General features: G+C 36.5%; 1 protein-coding gene across 32 annotated transcripts in view; it reads left to right on the top strand.

Moving 5' to 3' along the window:
* The first annotated feature begins 289 nt into the window (after nt 1-289).
* The window catches only part of TRDN (triadin), a 232,834-nt gene continuing 212,125 nt past the window's right edge, over nt 290-20,998 (top strand). For 12 of the 32 annotated variants that reach the window (XM_086876936.1, XM_086876937.1, XM_086876935.1 and 9 more), the window contains exon 1: nt 7,409-7,905. In XM_086876936.1, the coding sequence (XP_086733062.1) occupies nt 7,884-7,905 (22 nt within the window). In that variant the 5' untranslated portion in view covers nt 7,409-7,883. Of the gene's footprint in view, nt 530-7,366; nt 7,906-20,998 lie in introns of those variants that run through there. The other 20 variants (XM_086876953.1, XM_086876948.1, XM_086876947.1 and 17 more) reach the window with 10 other exon arrangements.

Genomic DNA, 20,998 nt, shown 5'->3' with positions numbered 1-20,998 from the left:
TTTCTTCACAAAACCTTTCTCCTGACATGAATTTGAGCAAAACCATGAACTTTTCAGGTAGCTGAGGAAAGCGGAAGAAGCAGGAGTGACCAGAGAGAAAAATCTTTAAGGTACAAGGCCAATAAAATAGGATTTTATAGTAAAATGTCCACTTCACAGACTGCCTATGTATTTAAAAATCACAAATATAATTGCTTCCAAGACTCACAAAACGATCTCAAGGACAAACCCTTATACTGGAGGCCAGATCCTCCAGAACATATTTGTGTCCCAGTCTGGATTGTTATGCGGTTGCACAACAGCTCTCTGCGCTGCCCTGGCGGCTCTGGCTGCGCGGCCCCTCGGCCCCACAGGGAGCACCTGCCAACATCTCCTTGGCAGCTGCAGCTTGTGCCAGCTGTACCAGCGCTGCACGCTCTCCTCAGGCCCTGGGAATGCATCCGGGAGCTTCCAAAAGTCCCCAGTGCCCTTGCCTTGCCTTCCGAGCTCTGGCGGCACAGCTGAGGATCTTCCACTTTGTGCCTCTGGGGTAATGCTTTTATTTTCATTTAACCTGGGGATTTGGAAAAAGAAATGGTGTCTCTGTCCCTTAAGGATCACTGTAGTCCTCTGCATTTGGTGTATTTGTTCTCTGATCTTTCAGGGTGACTGGAGAGGAGAAAGCAAGACCTAGAAATTCTTTTCAGTAAATGCTTTGCAGACAAATAATTACTCTTTATGGTTTGCCTTAGGAAGTTGACTATGGAAATGTGTTGGAGCTTGGACAGGAATCTAAACTGATTGACAATTACAAATGGTGATGTATTATTGAAGGAAAATTAATATATATGTGCTACAATGAGTTGCAAAGACATCAATGGTCAAAAATATTTTTCCTCTTAAAAGATACGTTAATTTTTAGACATACTTTTTTCAGTGCAATCACAGCTGTCAGCGCAGACAAGGTTGAATTTACTAATTCATATCTTCCACTTCTACTCTGTAAAGAAGCTAAATTGCCTAATGAAAAAGCTCCCAGATTAGATTTTATTTTTAAATGGTGATAATAATAGTAATAATAATAATAATAATAATAATAATAATAATAATAACAACAACGACAACAACAACAACAACAATAATAATAATAATAATAATAATAATAATAATAATAATAATAATAATGTGGGTTCTTCATCTGCAATTACAGCTTTGATCTCTCTAAGACCTCTAAGACTGTGACTAGAATGTAGGAGAAAGAAAGAGGAAACAAAAAAAAGTTATAGCTGTTGTAGAAACAAACTTGTTTTATAAATCTGGTTTCTGTCATGCAATTTCTTTCTTAGAGATGATAATTGATGAAATACTTTGCCTGCTTTATATTCTTTCTCCATTGTTCTGTATCCGTCTCTCTGTGTATTTGTGACAAGTAACAGATTCAACATTTTCTTCAGCATTTTGCATCATACATTTGTGTACTGCTGGATGGGTGACTGTGGCACATAGAGAGTTAATTCATCTGCAGGCTTTTGTATTTCATTGGAAAATGATTTACTCACTGTCAGGAGCTGGTATTTATGGTATCTGTGGAAATGCATAATTCAAGCAGGTCCTGATGTCCCAGAACAAACAGGGACCTGGGAACTGCAGAAAAACCCGATGTTGAAAAAAACCCAAGCAAACACAAAACACGGAAGACACAAAGTCTCATCAAAAGCACTTAGACCTGCAGCTGTATCACACACAGGAACGTCCAGGAAAAAAAGTGCTTGAAAATGGCTTTTGATTCACTGTGCCTAGATACTGAGTGTCTGCTCTCAGAAAAGTATGAAAGTGCCAAAATCCAGATGGACCCCCTGACACTTTGACTGGGTTTATTTACAAGGCGAACACTTTGGTGATGTGACATGGGGAGCTCCAGTCTAGCCTGAGTGTCTGAGAACATGTGGTACATTATGTACCATATCAAGCAGAAGAATAAGCTATTAAATGGAAAGGAAGATGAGATTTCCCCTTGGTTGTGAAGGTCAGCCTGAGCAGATAGTTTAAAGCATCCCAAAAAGGGTTCACATTATTGAAGATACCTGGTACTTTTACTCCATATTTTTTTCCTGAAGTACTTGGCATGAAAACATTTATTTATCTTTGTCTTTTCTCATCAGACTTTTGTTCAAAATTGTCTTTCCATCTTTTTTTGGCAATGTGTTTGACTATGGTCATATCTGGAAAAAAACAAACCACCAAATGCAGATTTCTATTTAAACTTTTAATAAGGATAAGATGTGAAGACAAATTTAAAATGTGTTACTGGAAATTTGGGGCTGGGTTTGAAATCTGAAGTTCAGGAACAATTTTGCTTTTTTCTAGGTATTTCTGAGTCTTGTTCTTTCATCATAAAAGCTTGGTTTCAAATAAAATTTTTTTAAAAGTCAGTGAATTTTTTCAGGAAATTCCTGCTCTCAAGGAAAGTAATGGGAACTGAAGTCACCTTGCTTTGCAAGGATATTTTTGACCTGACACAAAGTATTTTGGTATATTTGAACAGTTCTCAGTCAGTATTTGACAGGGGTAATTCATGTTGTGTCAGAGCCAATCCCCATCTCTAATAATTGTTTGGAAACTTTCTATGTTCTGTTCATGGTCAAGCTTGGGTACAGATTGTTCTGAAGAAAAAGACAATTATAGTGTACATTTTATCATTGTTTCTTAAAAAGAACCAGCTCCAGATATTGTTTTTCAGTGTCATAGATCTTGTCTGTGAAACAGCTTCTAAGTAATTTTTTGGATGTGAAAGTAAAGCCACATAGGTGCTAATAAAACAATACTCATTTAGAATAGCAAGAATAGAATAATCAAAGGGAAAGTGTATTACATGGAGCTGCTAAAGGTCATCCAAATGCAGTCTACCTTGACTTGTTGCAATAAATGACCTCCCTAAACCTAGTTCATGCTAATTATTTTTATAGTTAAAGCAGAGAACACTGAAAACACCTAATTCTCATAAATTAGGGGGCTGCTTTAGTCTGATTTCCTGCCACAGAATGCCTACTTGGCCAGCTTGCAAGAAGACTAAGTAAGATGTTCTGGTTTCCTGGAAGTAGTTTTAAAATCAGTTGGACTTCTTGGATGTTAGAATATGTTCATTATTCACCTTGACAGAGGCTACTTCAGCAGTTTTTCAGTACTATGCCTAATAGGGGTATTGTCCATAGTAAAGCAGAATAGTCAATACCATAGATATTTTCTTTTGTACCTGCTATGTTTCTATCATATATCTTTGGAAGTGTCCTTTAATGAGCTCAGAGTGCCAAGGTGATGTGACCCCAGTGTGCTTGTCAGCTGTCCCCAGGCAGAGGCTGATCTGCATTCAGACCAGTCAGCCTACAGGGACAGAGCTTCTTATCTGTCTGTCAGTAGCTCACATTAAGTGTAGGACAGATCTATTCTGGAGTTCAACCTACTGTCTCCTACATATTAAATAAAAACTTGTTTAAAGGTACTATGTATGCAATTCTCTGAAAAATGGTGCAAATTGGTTTATGAGATAAATATATATATGCCAAGATTTAACCCAGATCAGATGTGATACCAAGATCTTGTTTTGTTTTGTAGTTTGGGTGTGCTTCAGCATATCCAGAATACCTCTATATTTTGGTCATGTTGATTCCAAAAATCTTGCAATGGTTAATTATGAAATATCAATCACAAATGGAAAAAAAGAAAATTACTTGCGGGTTGTGTAATGGTCCATAGAAAGTCATGGCTACATCTTTGACTGATCAAGACTTCAAAGGCACCAGAATGTGTGTTCCTATTCATACTGGAAAACACAGTATTACTAGTGGGGCTGAATGAAGATCTCATCTAGAAGTAACAGTATTCTTAAACAAAAATAAGGCATAAAAAATAAAAGTCTGTTTCAGAGTAAACCAGCTCCATATGCTCATCAAAGCTCAGCTGGCAGACATCACTCTAATCCTGTATTTGCTTCTGCATATGTCTGTTACTCTCTATATTCAGCACCATTCAGCCTCTCCTTGGCATCATACTTTCATCCTATATTTAGTTTTTATCAGTCGATTAGTGGGTGTTTCTGATAACAGCATACTCCCATCTGATCCAGGGTGTATCAGAGTTAAGGTTAAGTCTCCTTTCCTATACCCAGCTGTGCTGCTGAGCATGCAAAACTCTTTTGTAATGAATAGTTTGATTCTCAGTAGGACTGAACTCATCAGTAACGTATTAGCAGACAACCCAAATATTGTCCTGCATTTTCTTGCTGAATTACAGTATACTCAATTCCTCCAAAAACTCCTTATATAGGATCAAAGTCTCTCCTCTCATTACCTCATAATTTCATGTGAACCGTTGTCTCTCCCAATTCTCCTTCTAATAATATCATCAAGACAATCCAGAAATGAGCTCATGAAGTATTTGTACATTCCTACTTTGATTATATGAACAACCAAACTTTTCACCAATAAGCAGGACTTTGCATTAGAATCTGACAAATAGTAAACCTCTGATATTTCCTAAAAAAGTTGCTCAAATAATTGCTTTACTTCAGTTTCATCAGTTAGAGTTCTAATTGAAATAAGCATTATCTGAGATCAAGGCACGTGGTTACACAGAGACATTAGTAACAGCACTCTTTTCCCCTCTTCCTAGTAACAAAAAGGTAACAATTACCTTTTTCCCTATCCAGGCAACTATAGAGCAAAAAAGAATTGTCATTTTATTTTATCTAACATGGATTTGTGTATCTGAGGAATCTGGTGTGAAGGTGTAGCTGTTTCTACAATTCACTCCGTCCCTTCCCACCACTGAACGTGAGAACTGATCCCAGGACAGTTGTAGGAGGGGAATATCTGTTGCTAACTCGAGGCAACAGCATTTTGTTGTTGTGCCCAAGGCATTATCAGAAGAAATTATGGAAAATTTGTGTATACCCAGGTTTAGATATCACTCACAAAAACCATAGTAGTTTAAGATTTTTCAGTTTCCTTGTTTGAGGAGCAAGGAGAGAGAAAGGACATCTTACAAAGGAGTATTTCTGGTCAGGTTACGCAGAAAAGGTTTCCACTAACATGAAATTTTCAACATATAAACTAGGCCAGGAAAATATGTTTCTTTGTTTCATGAAGATTTGTATAAATCTTGCACTTTCTTCATACTGTGAGTTTCACAGACTAGTTTAAAAGAAACTCTTAAACTGAGTCAGGAACTAAATTTCAGAATTTGAAAAATATCTAACTTGCCCTAAAAAAAAAATCAGATTTTCTCTTGCTTTGACTTCTAAAGAATAACTCTGACATTCTTTATAATTTCCAGATGGCAATGTTTGGTTTTCAGAATGAATGTGTATGCACACACACACATAACTTGTTTTATTTTACTTCTGTGTATTTTCATTAAGGCTGTGATTATCTCTAGTAAATATGACACCCAGATCCCTTGATATTTTCCTCCTTAAAGGGAGCAACTGTGTAACTTTCAATAGAGTTCCCCAAAACCACACTTCTATATGTCAGATATTGATGTATACAACATCTTTAGCCTGCTTCCCAGAATGAGTATTTTGTGCATACAAGAGATACAGAGGGTACCAGCCACTTCTCTTTCTGGCCACTGGGCTGATGTTGTGGAAAATTGGTTTCAAACTGGATTCTCTCACTTCTTCTGCTCTTATATTTTGGTTTCAGAATAACAGACCATGACTGAGGGCAAGCAGAAATAGTAACAAGGGAGTAAGGCAGGAAGGAAGGAGGAAGGTGGTAGGAGCTGAAATGTACACTGGTGAGGGACAGACAATCATGAATGTAGTTAGTTATCCAAACACTTATGTCTGGCTATAGTCCACAGTCTCAAGATCTCGCTACATAAAACAAGAAAATATTCAGACATGAATTTTTCCGCATTTATCTCTCTCCCCATAGTCCCAAACTAAGACTTAACTATTTTATTAAATTTAAATAGGAATACACATGAAAAAAATACTGACTTATCAGGATTGATTAGCTCTGTGCTTCGGGTATTTAGATAATCTGTCTCACATCTCAAGCAAGTAGTAAAGCTGTCAAAACACAGGTGACCCCAAATATTTAACTGTTCATGTAAAATGGAACTGCTTCAGCAAGAGTGAAATAATAAGAAAAACAAGAGATTTTCCCTACTATCACACCTTCTATCAGCTTTTACTAACCACTGACCTTTTGTGGACAGCTGTTTTGTTGATATGTGAATGTGACTCCTTGGACCATTTAGGTGTTCATGAAAGAGTATTTTTGAAAAAATAAGGTTTTATCTAAAATCTTTTTTCAGCCTCAGTGATGAGGATCTACTGAAGAACAGGCTAAAGGAGCAAACATAGGGTTAGAGGGATGATCAGAAAAACACTGAATACTTAGCACCAAGTAATCAAAATCTGTCACTGCAAAACATTTAGTCAGTAGAGCTAAAGAAAGGGGCTCAAACACTTATTGCAAGTTTTGTCTAGAAAAAGCTTCCATTTTCAGATGTGGCGGGTGTGAAGTGTGTTAAGTAGAGAGGGAAGAGAAAAAACCTAGTGGTGATTTTGCTGGTCAATGAACATTTGTTCCTGCATCTTGTGCTTTGGATTAATAGATTCCTTTCCCCACACTGCCACAGAGCCAGGTGCTTGTATCTCCTGGTTGGGGGGGAGATGAAAAGTGTAAATGCCAACTCCTGTAGCAGAGACAAGGTGACTATAGGTTCACTAGCAAGAGCTGTTTAGGATGGTTTCTGATTTCATGTGACGATGATGATGACAGAGGTCTGCTGGCTTGGGGGCACTTTTTTGCTAATTTCTTTTTCAAGCTATTGACCTCATACCTAATTCTGCAGCTGTGAAATTGCAAGCAGTGCAATGAAAAGATTGCTCAGGTTTTAAAATAATTATTCTTATTTAAATTGCTAAAATTTTACTTCCTTTAAATGCTTTTAAGAATCTACTTCTTTTCAGTTTTACAAAATCTTTTTAAAAATCACAGCAGTTCTGAGCTACTTAAATATTTCCATGAATCAGGCACAGATCTACTTAATAGTTTTGCATATTACCTTAATGTATCTAGACTACATAAAATATTATTCTTTAAATTTTTGACAGTGTTCTGTGATACTTAGATGAACTTTACAGGTATGTGTGATAATTTCAGCAAATCAGAAAAGGACAAAAAAAAATCCAAACCAATTTAATTGGTTTAAATTGGTGTCTAAGTGGTTCTGAACTGCAACTAAGAGTTGAAGTGGAGAAAATCACCTAAATTTACCCTCCCCCTTAGTCAGCGGTGAGCTCCACAGGACCCTCCCCAAGCCATAAAAGGCCAGGAAGAATGTGCTAAGCACTGAGTGTGCTAAGAATAAAGTTGTACTGGGATGGATAAGGTTACTTTGAACTCTATATTTCATGTTTCCTGACATACCCCCCAAAGAACTGCAATTATGCTAGCAAGGCTGTAGGAGCATTGAACAATTCTTTCCCATTTCTTTTGATTTTTGTTGCCTCTCCATGCATTCCTGTCCTGTTTAGAGCTGTGTTTTTTTTTTTTACTTTTAGTTTGTGGTGTGCATGGTTCTGAGGATATTAGAAAAAACTTGCTGAAGGTTCTCTCTGAGGCATGGCTATTTTTGTTAGAAGCTGACACTTTAGACTGAGCTTTAAGTGTTGCCTCTGGAAGGCCTCTGGTTGTTCTGGGAGGCCAAGGCTCTGCAGAGGAAACAGACATTTCAGGGAGCATAAAAGAAGAAGGAGCACAATTAGAAAAAGCAGAGGACCTCCCTCCTTCTCATTCTGCAACTCCTGCGAGAGTCAGTAACCCAGAAGTTCTATCTAAGCTGCCGCAGTAAATCTTGACCTTTTAAACAGAGTAACTTTTACCATCATCATGGCCGAGATAACAGCAGAAGGTACAGTAATTATTTTCAAATATAATTAACCAAAAATGGTATGTGCTTTAACAATATAATTGAACTGGCATGTCAAAACGATTTGTTGTTCTTAGTAAATAATGTTTTCGCTCCAGGATCATTTAATATTGTTTTTTGGGTTCCTTTTTATTTTTCTTTCCTGCTTTCTCTTTTATTTCTGTTTTCTATTTTTTTTTTTTTTTTTTACTTTTTTCGGTCCTGGAGCTCAAATTTTTACCAGTTAATGAAGCAGGTTCTCTGAACACCTCTAAAAATAACCTTAGCTTCATTTGCAGAGCACAATTATTTATGCAGTTCCGTTAGAGCGATACAAACTGGGAATGCCTGAATTTCAGGGTGTTCTATTCCTTTTGCTCAGAAAAAGCTTTGGTAGTCCCTTATAATCAGAGATTTACCAGAGTCAGAATAGCTTCATTTGTTGACCCTAATTTTTCCATAGGGAGCACAGAGTATTTGTGAACTGTACATGGAGTTATCGAAGGGTAAAAGGTTAAAAAAAAAACCCCTCTGCTATTCTTATTTAGGTAGGCTTCTAAGGGAGTCAGTGAAAATTGTGCTGAAATAAATATGCCAGATGTCAGCCTGCAAAAATGAAAGGCAATTGTATTAAACAATAAATACATATTCTAAAATGTGAATGTTTCATGTACTTTAATATTTCCTGACCATTCATATTTAAATAACATTTTAGATGCATAACAATATTTTATCAGCTGAAGTCAGAGACGGGATTTATTTAAAATGCAACCCTCTCTAATACTGAATATTTTTGTTGAATTTCAGTCCAACTTTTTCCACTGTTTATCCTAATTTAATAACGACAAAAATACCAGAAAATGCTTTAAAACAGTCTTCTGAGGGTTATTTTATTCTGCTTCTCAATGGTTGTGTAGTGTTTCGGTGCATGAAATATGTATTTTTCATCTTCCATTTCTTATTGTTCGTACTTATAAGAGGGTCTGCATTAAGTGCTATTAGAAAGTGATCCCCTTCCTTGTTAAGGGCTGATGTTAGGGAGTATGTCAAGTAGTACAATCCTTGCTTGATGTCTGGTTATCCACAGCAGCGAGGCAAAGTGGGTTTTTTTAATTGGCAGTTGGACTGATCAATAATTTACTTCTGGCAAATGCTGCCAAAACAGGTGGCTCAGCCTGACAGCCCTAACCCAAATACAAACACTGGTTTATTCAGATATTCTTAACTAGGTGTGTTGGAAAAATTGGTTGTTTTCTAGCTGTTATGAGGCAAATCTGTGAAATAACCAAATTAGCTAGATTTTTGGTCCAAAATTAATGGCAAAAAAATAAGCTTTTCAAAGCAGTCTGACTTTTCAGTTATTTATCTATTAAAGAAAGAAAATTAAAGTCTCTAGAATGGAACAAAAGACCATTGAATGAAAGAAAATATAGTCTGAAAAATGTTTTTTTTCCGTTTGCATAGTGTTTTTACAGGAGCTGTAACAGTGTGTGTCTTCAGTACAAACACAGGCTTAGATGATAAGGGGCATCAGTAAGCTGACCTTCCATGTCACAGGGAAATAAACTATATGATTAGTTTAGTTTAGTTATGTTTGGCTTAATTTTATTTTTGTTTTTTCATGTACTTGGAATGCACTTGTAGTGATTGACTGATTTTTAAACACTGTATCCACAAGATGGAAATTTTATTTATGGCAAAAAAGTAATAATTCAGCCTGGAGCTAATGTTTCAGTTTGCAGCTTCCTTTCCTCTGGGGCTAGTAGTGGCACTCATATTCCGGAAGTTTAGATATAAACTTCAGCAACATATAGTTTGGGTTAACAAAAGACTACTCAACTACCTGTTACTCCATGCAATTTATTTTGTTTCCTGTATCTCCTCACAGCCCATGATTTGCTGGGCTCTTCATGACTTTGCTCGGACTAAGGCACTTGCTCCTTGCAATAGGTATTTATAACTCCTTTTTTTCCACTGTCAGTCCCAGAGCCAGACTCTTGGGCTCCTTGCCTTTCGGGGTACCGTGCTGACATGTCAGGGAGCAGGGCACTACAGCCATGCAGGCACTGCTGTGGCCAGTGAGGTTCCTGGTTTAGAGAGACAGCCCAGGCCTGGCAGGCTGTGCTGGTGCACATCTCAGGGCTCTCTTTCTGGCAATCTGTGTCAGGACAACAATCTATTCACAGATGAACAGGGGCAATGGGGAGCTGTTTCAGGTCAACAGCATGATAATGGCAGTGAGATTAAGTTACCTAAATATTAAGCAATTACCCTGCACTGTCTACTTGCACCAATACCCACATGTGCTACTTATTCTTTTACACAGCTACAAATTGTTAGTTGTGGAAATACTGGTGAAATGTACGCTGTGAAAGACAAAATGAGATCCCTGAAGACAGCAATTTATAAATGTCCTTAGAAAGTTGGCAGGACCTATGTCTCTAGCTGTCAAGAATTCAGGAGAAAATTCCAAAGGATTATCTTCAGCTTTCTCATATTACATGCCATGGCAATCCCAAAACTGTACTATTAAAAAGTGGAAGTCCTTATAAATGTATAAAAAAATGTACAAAGACTCAGTACAGAGACCAAGTGCTCTGCTATACTCTCAGGATCTAATATTAATATTAGCCATATTATTACAATGAATACTAATTATTGCTCTTCTAATTATTACATTTAACCAGATAATGAGTATTCTTGTAGCAGCTAAGATCTTTACTGTGCTCCAGGTAAGACTTTGAAAAGCCATGGGTCTCTAACTGGGCTACTCCACTGTGTCTATGAACACAGGGATTGCCCTGGACACAGTGGCAGGTGTAGTTGGAGCTGCCACCAGCGAAGCACGAACAGCAAAAGGCTGACACCTCTGAGAAATGGCATCTGCCAATGTACAGCTTAATCTGTATGTGCACAGCAGCTCCAGCACCAGCCTGTAGCTGGTCCTTTCTGATCCAATCTCCTGCAGGTCACAGTGCAAGGTTGATGGCCATCCCCTGACATTTTATCCTCCCACACAGGGAAGAATGAGCAAAGACCCAGCTCTGCTTGCTGCAATGCTCTGGAGACTGTGCACTGATCCAATCCAGGGAAGTGAGGAGAGGAGAAAGACAAGGTTTCTGTGCCAGCTGTTTGTCTGACACAACTTATTTCCCCAGTGGAGCAAGAGAGAAGCGGGAGTCAAATAGAAAAGTGACAATGAGTCACAGTTTGGTCCTTATTTTGCTGCTGAGAGCTGTGCAACTACATATTTCCTCTGTCTGGGAGCAGGCTGCAAGGAGACAGGCTAGCCCCAAGGCTACACATGGCTTGTCAGTGACAAGATCAAAATTAGCTTCTGCATTTCAGCCCCTTTCTCAGGCTATTGGATAACTATGAAAAGTTTTAAGATGTAAACCATTTCAAAAGGCAAAAAGATGTGTACACTTGAAGATTAAAAGACATGAAACTGCTAATGTATGAGAAATAACACACAAGATCCAGAGGGCAGAGTCCCAATTATTTTACCAGTGTGATGGTCAGAAGGTAACAGAGGTATTCAATTGGCAAAATGTTTAATGAGGGCACACTAGAGGCAAGAGGGAGATAGCTACTTCTCATGGTAATTCATGAGTTGCTGCTAGAGGTGCCAGTTGTGCTGACTGCAACAAGGGCCTAAATGAATAAATTCGATTATATGACTCATTTTGATGGCTAAAGGCATAAGAGGTGTTTCCTACCCTTCAGTTGGACTGCTGTTTATGCTTGGAGCTAGGGTGTTTCTATAGAATCTATTAGCATCTAGCAAATTTTCAAAATGAAAAGATGTCTTATTTTTCTGCCTTTCAATGTTGATGAGGAAGAAGATAGTATACCTATTACAGCATGGTAAGGAAAATACAACAATTTTAGTTATGGTTTATTTGAAGGAATCTGTCTGTTCTTCTTCAGAACAACCAGGTAAAATCAGCAGCCTAATAACACAAAGAAAAGAAAGTCAGAAAACCCAGGTCTGAATGGAGTCTTCTGGGGGGAACAGAAGCTCTGACCTTGTGGGGAACAGAAGCTCCAAATTTTTACCAAAATTCCTTAAAATTGTATTCTCCTGTGACTGTGGGCCTGAACAACTGTGCTGGTTAGTTTGGCTTCAGCCCTGGTGTTTTCTCATAGCCTGTTGAGGCAAGCATGAGGCCAAATTGATTAGCTTGACTTTAAGGTGCAAGAATTTGTGGACAATGCTACTCAAAGCCAATACAGTCTTTATGCTCCTTCAGCTGGTACAAGGCAGCATTACATATAATTCATTACTTCAGGTAGCCCCTTAGAGAGTCAGGGGCTTAGCTCTGGAAAGCAGGAAGACTGAAAACCTATAAATCAGAGGGCCAAGCTAATACATCCTCTTAGTACATGACAGGCTAAGGTGTGTGTGTTCAGTTAGCTCTTGTTTACTTGTGGGCAAACAGCTGGACTGCAGGTCTGAATATTTATTCAATTTTTTTCTTTTTTCCAAAAGCACCTTGTGATCTTAAGTATTTGGAGCATATTTTACTTATATAATGAGAAATGTTTTTAAAATTCTATTAGTGTTTTCAATTTATTGGGAAGATCAGCTACCACTGACTTAAAAATTAAATCTGTGCAACTACTTACATTTTCAGAAATCCCAATCTCCAGTTTTAGAGACCTAAACCTTGAAAAAAAAGTCTAGTCTAGAAATATTTTGAGTACTTTTACCCATTGTCTACAATATAAATGCTGAGTAAGAGGTAGATTCATTCTGTTCTTACTGCTCAGTTCTGGAAAACAGAAACTATTTTTCTTTAAAACATTTCATAATATGGGTCTGGCTTCAGTACAGGACATACTGAAGAGAGAGAAAGAAACCAAAGTTACCCTATTTGAAACAGGCTATCCATTTACAGAAATAAAAAACTTTTTCTTTTCTTTCCTATGATGAAAGTCACTGGTTTCTTCTCTGTTTAAAAAGATTGAACTAGTGGAAATTACTCATTTTACCAGCTTAAACCATATTACAGTAGTAGAGGGTGAATTGGTTTAATTCAAAATGATTGAAAAGACTTTTAGAGTGTTGATTTTAATCATGATTTAAACCAACAAACAAGAAACCTGGATTTCAAAATAACAATTTTCAAGTTTTTTGCATATGTCATGTATGATTATTTTTCCCAAAAGAGCTTAATATGGCAACCGAATACAGCCCTTCTCAATAAATTTGTGCCTTAAAGGGAGAAGGATAACTTAAATATCTGCCTAATAAAAAATTTAATACTTTGAGAGTAATTTATCCAGATTCTTAGGTGGGTTTTTTGTTTGTTTTTGTTTTTTTAATGATGGAGAGTGGTAAATGGTGCTTTTCTCTTTTGCTAGATAATGGTTTCATTTTTACTTGTGGTTTCTGTCAAGCTTCATTAGGATGGAAATTGGAATTCAATTAAAATGGTACAAACCCAGCATTTAAAAATTGTTTATACGTGTACATTTACATGCTGGTTAAATAGAAAAATTCCATTTTAAATATGAGGTTTTTTGATAAGTTAAATGATTTATTAAACAAATATGGTGCTATTTCTAATTTAGGTCCTGGCCACTGCATCCTACAAGAATATATAACTGATAGTGCTCATTTTCTTTCATGTAATATTTATTCAAAGATTAGGGAAAGAAAAAATACTTCCTACTTTTATTTTTAAATCCTTATTAGTCATTGATATAAATAAGATAATAATTGAGTTCAAATAGTGAAATAAATTGAAATTAGGTACACGTTCTTTGCATTTGCAAACAGACTATACTCTCAAAAAAGGCTGCATTTATTTGAACTGCATCTGCTTAGCCAGTGGTTTCCAACAATTCAGTGATTTCTTTAATTCTTTTCACAATTGGAATGGCTTGATCATAGCTTTTTTGTTGTTGTTGTTTAAATAAATGTGATTTCTATAAATATTAATATAAAATTATAGTATTGTGAAAGTGTGGTCCTTAGCATAGGGTTTTCTTGAATTCATTTTTAAGTTTAAAGGACATTTTTTTACAATGGCATTTATTAAAATTTTTTGTTTATGATTCAAAAAAACATCAACAATTATATTCCCTGCCTATATTCCCCCACTGCAGCCTCATTTTAGTGTCTCTTAAAAAGGACTGTTGAGCAGTAGTATTGAAATATCTTCAGAGAGGTGTAAAAGTGTAACACACTTTTCTGATTTAAAACCCAACCATGGGTATGGTCAAAGAGAACTTGCAGAAACAGGCAGGTTTCATGTCCTTGCTGCTTTACATCTGCAGATCAGACTGGTCATACAGTACATGAAGTAGATAAACAAGATATAAAGTCACTTCATCTAAACACTTAACTTAGAGCTATGGACAACCAGCTGTGCTTATTATCCATATGATCCCACTGCCATGTTCTCTTGTCAACTTTAAACATTTTAAAAAAAAAATTAATATTTTAGTCATATCCCTGTACCTTTATATAGTATGTCTTGCTTTAGTGCATTGGAACAGACCATTCAGGCTTTAGATTCCTGGGTGGGAGTGTGTTTAAGCTGTATGTGAACAAAAGGGACCAGCTAGATTTAGCTTCTGGTTTTTTTTTCTAATATGTGCCTACAGCACAGTTGATTTATGTAAGGAAGTCTATTTTGGGAGTTGTGAAGCAACTACATGGCTACCAAATCTTTGACTAGTGGAAGAGATAGTGACACCAGTCGGTGGCAGAAATACCACCAGATGACACTGCTGACAGATCTTGTTCTGTCCCATGTTCTGCTCTTTTCTTCATAGCCCCTGATACTTCTTTTGTCCCACTCCTCCAAATACAAAACATAATGAGATGGACATCATAAAGCACACCATTGGCAGCTGCCTTATTCTTTAGACTCATTATATTTTGAGTAAAAGAGATGACCTAACAAAGCAGGAGAGTAGAGGAGGCCAAATAAGAAAAAAATCCATAGGAGGTACTGGTTTTTTTTATTTTATTTTTTAATTTTTTTTATCCTAAACAAACCATACGCTAAAACTTACCTATGTTATACTTTCACTCAAATCTGTTCAGTTGCTCAAAATCATAGTCAGTGCTGAGCTTTGTCCTTACAAATCAGAATGAAAAAGCTGTGGCTTTAAGTCTTGAATAAGCCTCACTTAGTCCAGGGGCAGATTTGACCTTCTTTTAGAATAAGTCTGAGAGCACAGTATGATCTTGTATCTGGTCTAGAAGTTCTGCTTGGTGCCATTCAAAGGCATTTACCATAAGAAAGGAAAGTATTAAATTCCAGGCACAGAAAAACTTTCTCACTGGAGCAGTCTCTATCTATCTTCAAAGATAGTTTTAAAAAATCTTTTACAAATATGTAATGAGTAAAGACCTGCTACTCCCTGTATGTGCTTATGTTCTCACAACTTCAAAGGTATCTCTGTACCTTTGCCTGGAGTGAAATTGTCAAAGGCACAATGAATTTAAGCCTCCGTAGCCTCCTTTGGTATGTAAATGAACTCAATTTTTTCCTATATTCCATTATGTAGATTTAAGTTGTGGCTCTCCGTGCATGTCAGGAAGGCTAAATCTTGTTTCAGTCTTTGCTGAGAGGTTATTCACAATTGACACAATTACCATAAATGTAGTTTTCTGGTAACTATTTTACTGTTTTTAGAGGCATAATTTAATACATCTATTCAAATGCTAAGGTCTTTATTTTGCATTGACCTTTTCCTCCTGTAGCAGGTAGGACCTTAATTTTGACTTCAGGTCTATTCATACAACTCTTACTGAAGTCAGCTGTATTAGTGCATGAACGCATCTGCTGTGGGATACACCCTAAAGAGATTATAACCCATGTATATGGTACTGTTCAGGTTATATACATTAAATAGTTTGTAATCACAATATTTAAACTGTAACTGCAACATAAATTCAGTATAATCTCAATGGCTTTTTCTAATGAAAAAATTAAAACTCTCATTTTCCTAGAAGATTTTTGCGTCACCTTTCATGATTGGAGTAGAAGATATGAGCATTTTACAGGGAGGCATCAAAAGTTAGACTCACCATTTTAAATATTTACTGTTGATTTGGTTTGTTGGAGGTGTTTTTGGCTGTTTGTTTTTTTTTACCAGGAGTGTCAGTATAACACTATTATAACAAAAGATCTGTGGTAGAGGTTGAATGTGAACACTCCTTGTCTGGGACAGCTACATGGCTAGATGGCTGACTGCATCCTATGAGTCAGAGCAGAATCACTACTACATTACTCTAAATTTATCTCTCAAGCTATTAAGTCAATGAAGATTTTATTTTGCAGTAGAAAGTGAACTCTGAGAATACAGGTTTTTTGCTGATTCAAAATTGGAAGGGCACAAAAACATTTTCCTTTTTTTAAAAAACTGTAAATATGTTTCATAGTATTCTTACTTTAGTAAGAGGCATATCAACTTAAAACTAAATACAAACTTTTTTTTCCCAGCAAGAAAAACAAATGCCCCAGTATAAGATGTGCAAGTAGAATTAATCCATGTGAGATACATTTATCCTAAAATGCATCTCTTGTTCTAACACTGTGATTTTTTATTGATTACATAGAAGTGAAATGCTCTGGAGAATGTCACATTCTACTCTGCTGTTAGCAAACCAGATGAAGTGATGAATTTCCAGATGAATAGAAGTGAAAACTCTCCCAACTTTCTCTCTTCCTTCCCCTTCCAGAAATAAGTGCAGTGTGTCCTTCTGCCCAGAGACACAGCTCCATCCTACTCCTTTCATTTATTGTGAGGGAGATACCCACAGATTTTGTAATACAACTTGATTGTATTTTGACTGCAAGTTTCCTATTGAACCAGAACAGTCCAGTGATTTGTTGCTTTCTTTATACAGAGCTCATGTGAGAGCAATCACAAGGGAAATTTGCTAGGTCACTGCTACTCTGGAAAGAAAGGAACTTTGGAAATTATGTGGGAAATAGCTACAAATATATGAGAATGCAATTTTGGAAAATCTTGGCAAGGTTAACTACAAGTATTGATGAGGTTTCTGCATACACTTAAAATTAAAATTAGATGTGAATTGAAGGATGCATATGCAGATATTAGTGCATTGTGAAGGGGAATCAGCAATTTTGACAGAGTTAATGTATTAAGATAATTTTAACTATACAGGGAAAACAGTGATGAGAACTAGGATTTTGTCCTAAAAACTAATTAGTAGAAAATTCCTTTTAAGCATATATTTGCCATTGTTTCATTCATCAATCAGGACAGGCAAATAGGCAAATGCATTTCACACTGTGAATGCTAAGGGCAGTTTTACAAAAGGGAAAGTTAGTTGTAAAACTAACTTTTACAACAATGTTGCTATCCATCCTTCAGTGTGTCATTCTTAGATCGGAAGCAATTCCGCAGCTGTGAAGGCTGTCAGGACTATAATGTAGCACTGGATCTAATTTTTTTTCCCTGTGGTAGTGCTTAGGTCAGGGCTACATTGGTCTAATGACTTTACTTCATGCAGCTGGAAACAGTCTGTAGAATCCTAAAGTAATTTAAATATTCTTTGATTTCCTTAATATTTGATAGATTAAAATCCTTTTGGTAATAGTTTTTGACTTCAGTGGGCTATTAAAGAAAATATTAAACTACACAACTGTCCAAAAACACCCTCCCTTGCCTGGAAAAAGAGAAGGCTCCGGGGAGACCTTATCTCTCTCTCTTCCTGAAAGGAGGTTGTAGTGAGATGTGGTTCAACCTCTTCTCCCAGGCAAGACAAGGGGACATATCCTCTAGCTGCACCAGGGGAAATACAGGCTGGACCTCAGGAGAATTTCTTCATGGAAAGGATTGTAATATGTTGGGATGGACTGTCCATGGATGTAGTGGTATCTATCCTTGGAGGTGTTCAAGAAACAACTGGAAATGGTAACCAGCATCATGGTCTCATCAGCAAGGTGGTGATCAGTCAAAGTCTGAATTTGATGGTCTCAGAGATCTTAATCCTAAATATGTAATTTTTTGATTCTGTGATTCTGTGATTAAATTCTGGAGAATATTTTTACTGCTTACTTGTTCTGTTCTGATATATAAATCATGCTTTACATTTTCCCCTCGATAAATGGGTTTTTACATGAGTAACACAAAGAAGAAGAAAAGTGAATAATGCACACTTCATTCTCCTGGAGATGGCCACATCTGTTAAGCTTCAGGACCTCTGAGATTCCTCACTACTCCCTGCCACAACTATTTGAAGTGTGATGCCTCTCCTTCCAGTGCTGGATGGCTGCAGCTGTCCCATGTCCCCAGGTGCAAGAAGCCAGCAGCTGAGCCAGTGCTCCCTACAGGCACAGACCTTTCAACACACCTTCATGCCTCACTTTCCCCACCTTTTGTACTCCCATTAATCATCCTGTCTATTAAATCTTAATTCTGCTGCCTCAAATCAGTGCTACTTCAAGCAGATCAGGAAGCACAGTACTTCTTAGTTCTTGTAGTTACAGCGGTTTTGAGTTTGTTCTCAAATATCAGAAATCTTCATATTGTGAAATAGTTTTTCAGCATAGTGGAAATTTGTCTTAGATACTGCAAACTTTATATAAAATTTTAACTAACCCTCTCCATTGTCCTCTCTATGGTACTGAGACACTTGGAGCTGTGAATGAAGAATATTTATTTGCAAATACCATGAAGTTGTAATCATTGGTTCCTTGTATCTGCAGACTCTGCCACTTGCCCCTCTGTTCTTTCATCAAGCTGTTTACATAGTCTTGGCATTTCTCAAACGTGAATACAATTTTAACTTCCAGATGCTCCATCTTGCCCTGAAAATGTCCAGGTAGGCAGATATGAATTACATCTTCTTTTGAAAACAGATGTACATTGGTTGCATTGGAGCAATTCCAGTGTCGGTCTTGTCCCACTGGAGGAAGCAGCTGTTCTTCAGGTGAAACTATTTAACTACGAGCAAAAAAAAAACCTTATAATATGTTTCTGTTTTCTAGCCCAGAAATCTAATTTTTAGCCAATTCCACATCTCCCTGTTTTTCTATGTTTACGCAAATAAGCAGGAAGGGAGACCTTTCCTCTTGTCCTGTATGATGTCTGCAAAAAAAATCTGCAGGAGCCTGAATTCCTGGTCTTTTGGGGGCATACAGGATGTAAAAAATAATTATGATTAATATTTGGTCCTTGTGTTAAAGATTAGAAAGAAATAGTGGAATAAAAGCTTGTAAGCCCTTTAAAAATTCTAAGGATTTTCTTCCCACTCTGACCATTCATTTTCTCAGTTGCCTGGTGAACAGCTTGTAGCTTGCTGTGTAATATGGAAATCAATCTCCAATCTGCTAAAAAACCCAACCAACCAAACCAAAAGACATCAATAGGTTTCTTCTTTTCCATAAGAGTAGAAATCAAAACAAAGAAAATATATAAAGTGAGCTAAAAAAATGGAGTTTTTACAAAAGCCTGTGAAGTCCTGATTGTACACTATGTTCCCCTCTCCTCTCCTCACCACTCTTCTCTTCTCCTCTCCTCTCTTTTCTCTTATCATCTTTGAATGCAAGGAATACCAAAGCCCCTTCTCTTTTAGGATGTGCTTTTCTTAAGTAAATAAAAATTAAGCATTATCTACATTAATGCACTTTAAATCAGAGTATGCTGTGTATTCTGCAGAAAGAGAAATGAAGGTGTCATAATCTTCACACTTAGTGCACTTCACTGAAGAACTGCACCTGGTCTTAAAGTTTAGAAGGTTGTAGAAGCATATTGTAAATTTCAGAAACTTCAGTATTTTTGAAAGTATTTTTCAGTATTCATATTTTTGAAAGTATATTTTAATAGAATAGTTGTCTCAGTAGTTTCCTCACAACTTTCTTTTTCAGTTGTCTCTAAGGAATACACAAGTGAGATCCAACTTCCCATAGGCTGAATGAGTTCAAGTGAGTGAGAATGAAAACTCAGCTAATATTTTCAGCTTTAACAGAACTCATTCTCTACACTCCAATTCTTGAAGATAGCATTCAAAGTTTGTCTCTATCTTAGTCCAACTTTTACTCCACTTTTGGTGTTTACTGTCAACTCTTACATTTGCAACTCGCTGAATATTTCCAGTTTATTCCCTTGAAATAAACTTTGTTGCTATTACTAATAACAAAATCCTTGTTGTCTTTAAGGTTTTTGTAGAGAATAATTTCACTTTGCCTAATTATATAAATCCTCAAAAAGTAGATGCACTTATTTAGGCCTTTAATGAATGTTATCTGCATGGAATTTGCTAAAACTCTGAATTTGGTTTTGGAAAAGATTCACGTGTTTTCAGCCACTGTCAGGACTACCTATGTCAGCTTTCAATTTTTCCATTTCTTTTATGTCTTTCATTATTTTAATTGAAAGAATCAGGGTTTCCTGCTACATTAAATATAAAAATACTACCTTTTATTCTCACAGTGATTGAAGAGTGTGTTTTCAATCGCTATGAATAGAACTAGAACTGTAGTAGTGTCTCATCAGCTGAAAAAGAAGAATACATATTCTATGTGAAAAAGCACATATTTTGAGTCTTTTATTAACATTTAGTACTTTTCTGATTTACTTTTGTTTGAAGAAACACAACTTTTGTTTTAGCATTACAACTTGCTTAAATGCCAGGGCAATGAAGAGGGAAGATAAGGAAATAATAAATTATTTTATTCTTCAGTGATTTTATAACCAGAATTTAATGAACACTTTTTTGGACATAGATGAGAATAATGTGAACTTCCAAACATACAGACTATTAATCTTCTGTGGATCTCTTGTACAAATACCATTTTCATGGCTTGTATGCTTCTGAAGGTATCATCAGAATTTATTCTGTATAAAAGTTACCTGGCAGAATTTCCACTGCATGGATCTCCAAATGCTTTAGCACTTTAACTCTTTTTAATCTACACTTCATTCTGAAAAAAAGTAGCTCCTGACTAAGGTGATGTGAATTAAGTATCTGGACAGAAATATGTGCATGATACAAATCATGACAATATTTTTCCATAACAAATAAATTTTACACTTCTTCATACATGCAGATTTGTCACCAACATTTTCAATACTTAGTCATGGGAATGGTGACTTGAACAAG

This window comes from Cyanistes caeruleus, chromosome 2 (assembly GCF_971803275.1).
Source record: "Cyanistes caeruleus chromosome 2, bCyaCae1.hap1.1, whole genome shotgun sequence".
NCBI classification, from domain to species: domain Eukaryota; kingdom Metazoa; phylum Chordata; class Aves; order Passeriformes; family Paridae; genus Cyanistes; species Cyanistes caeruleus.
Note: the sequence above shows the minus strand (reverse complement) of the source record. Positions and strands in the feature narration are given on the sequence as shown.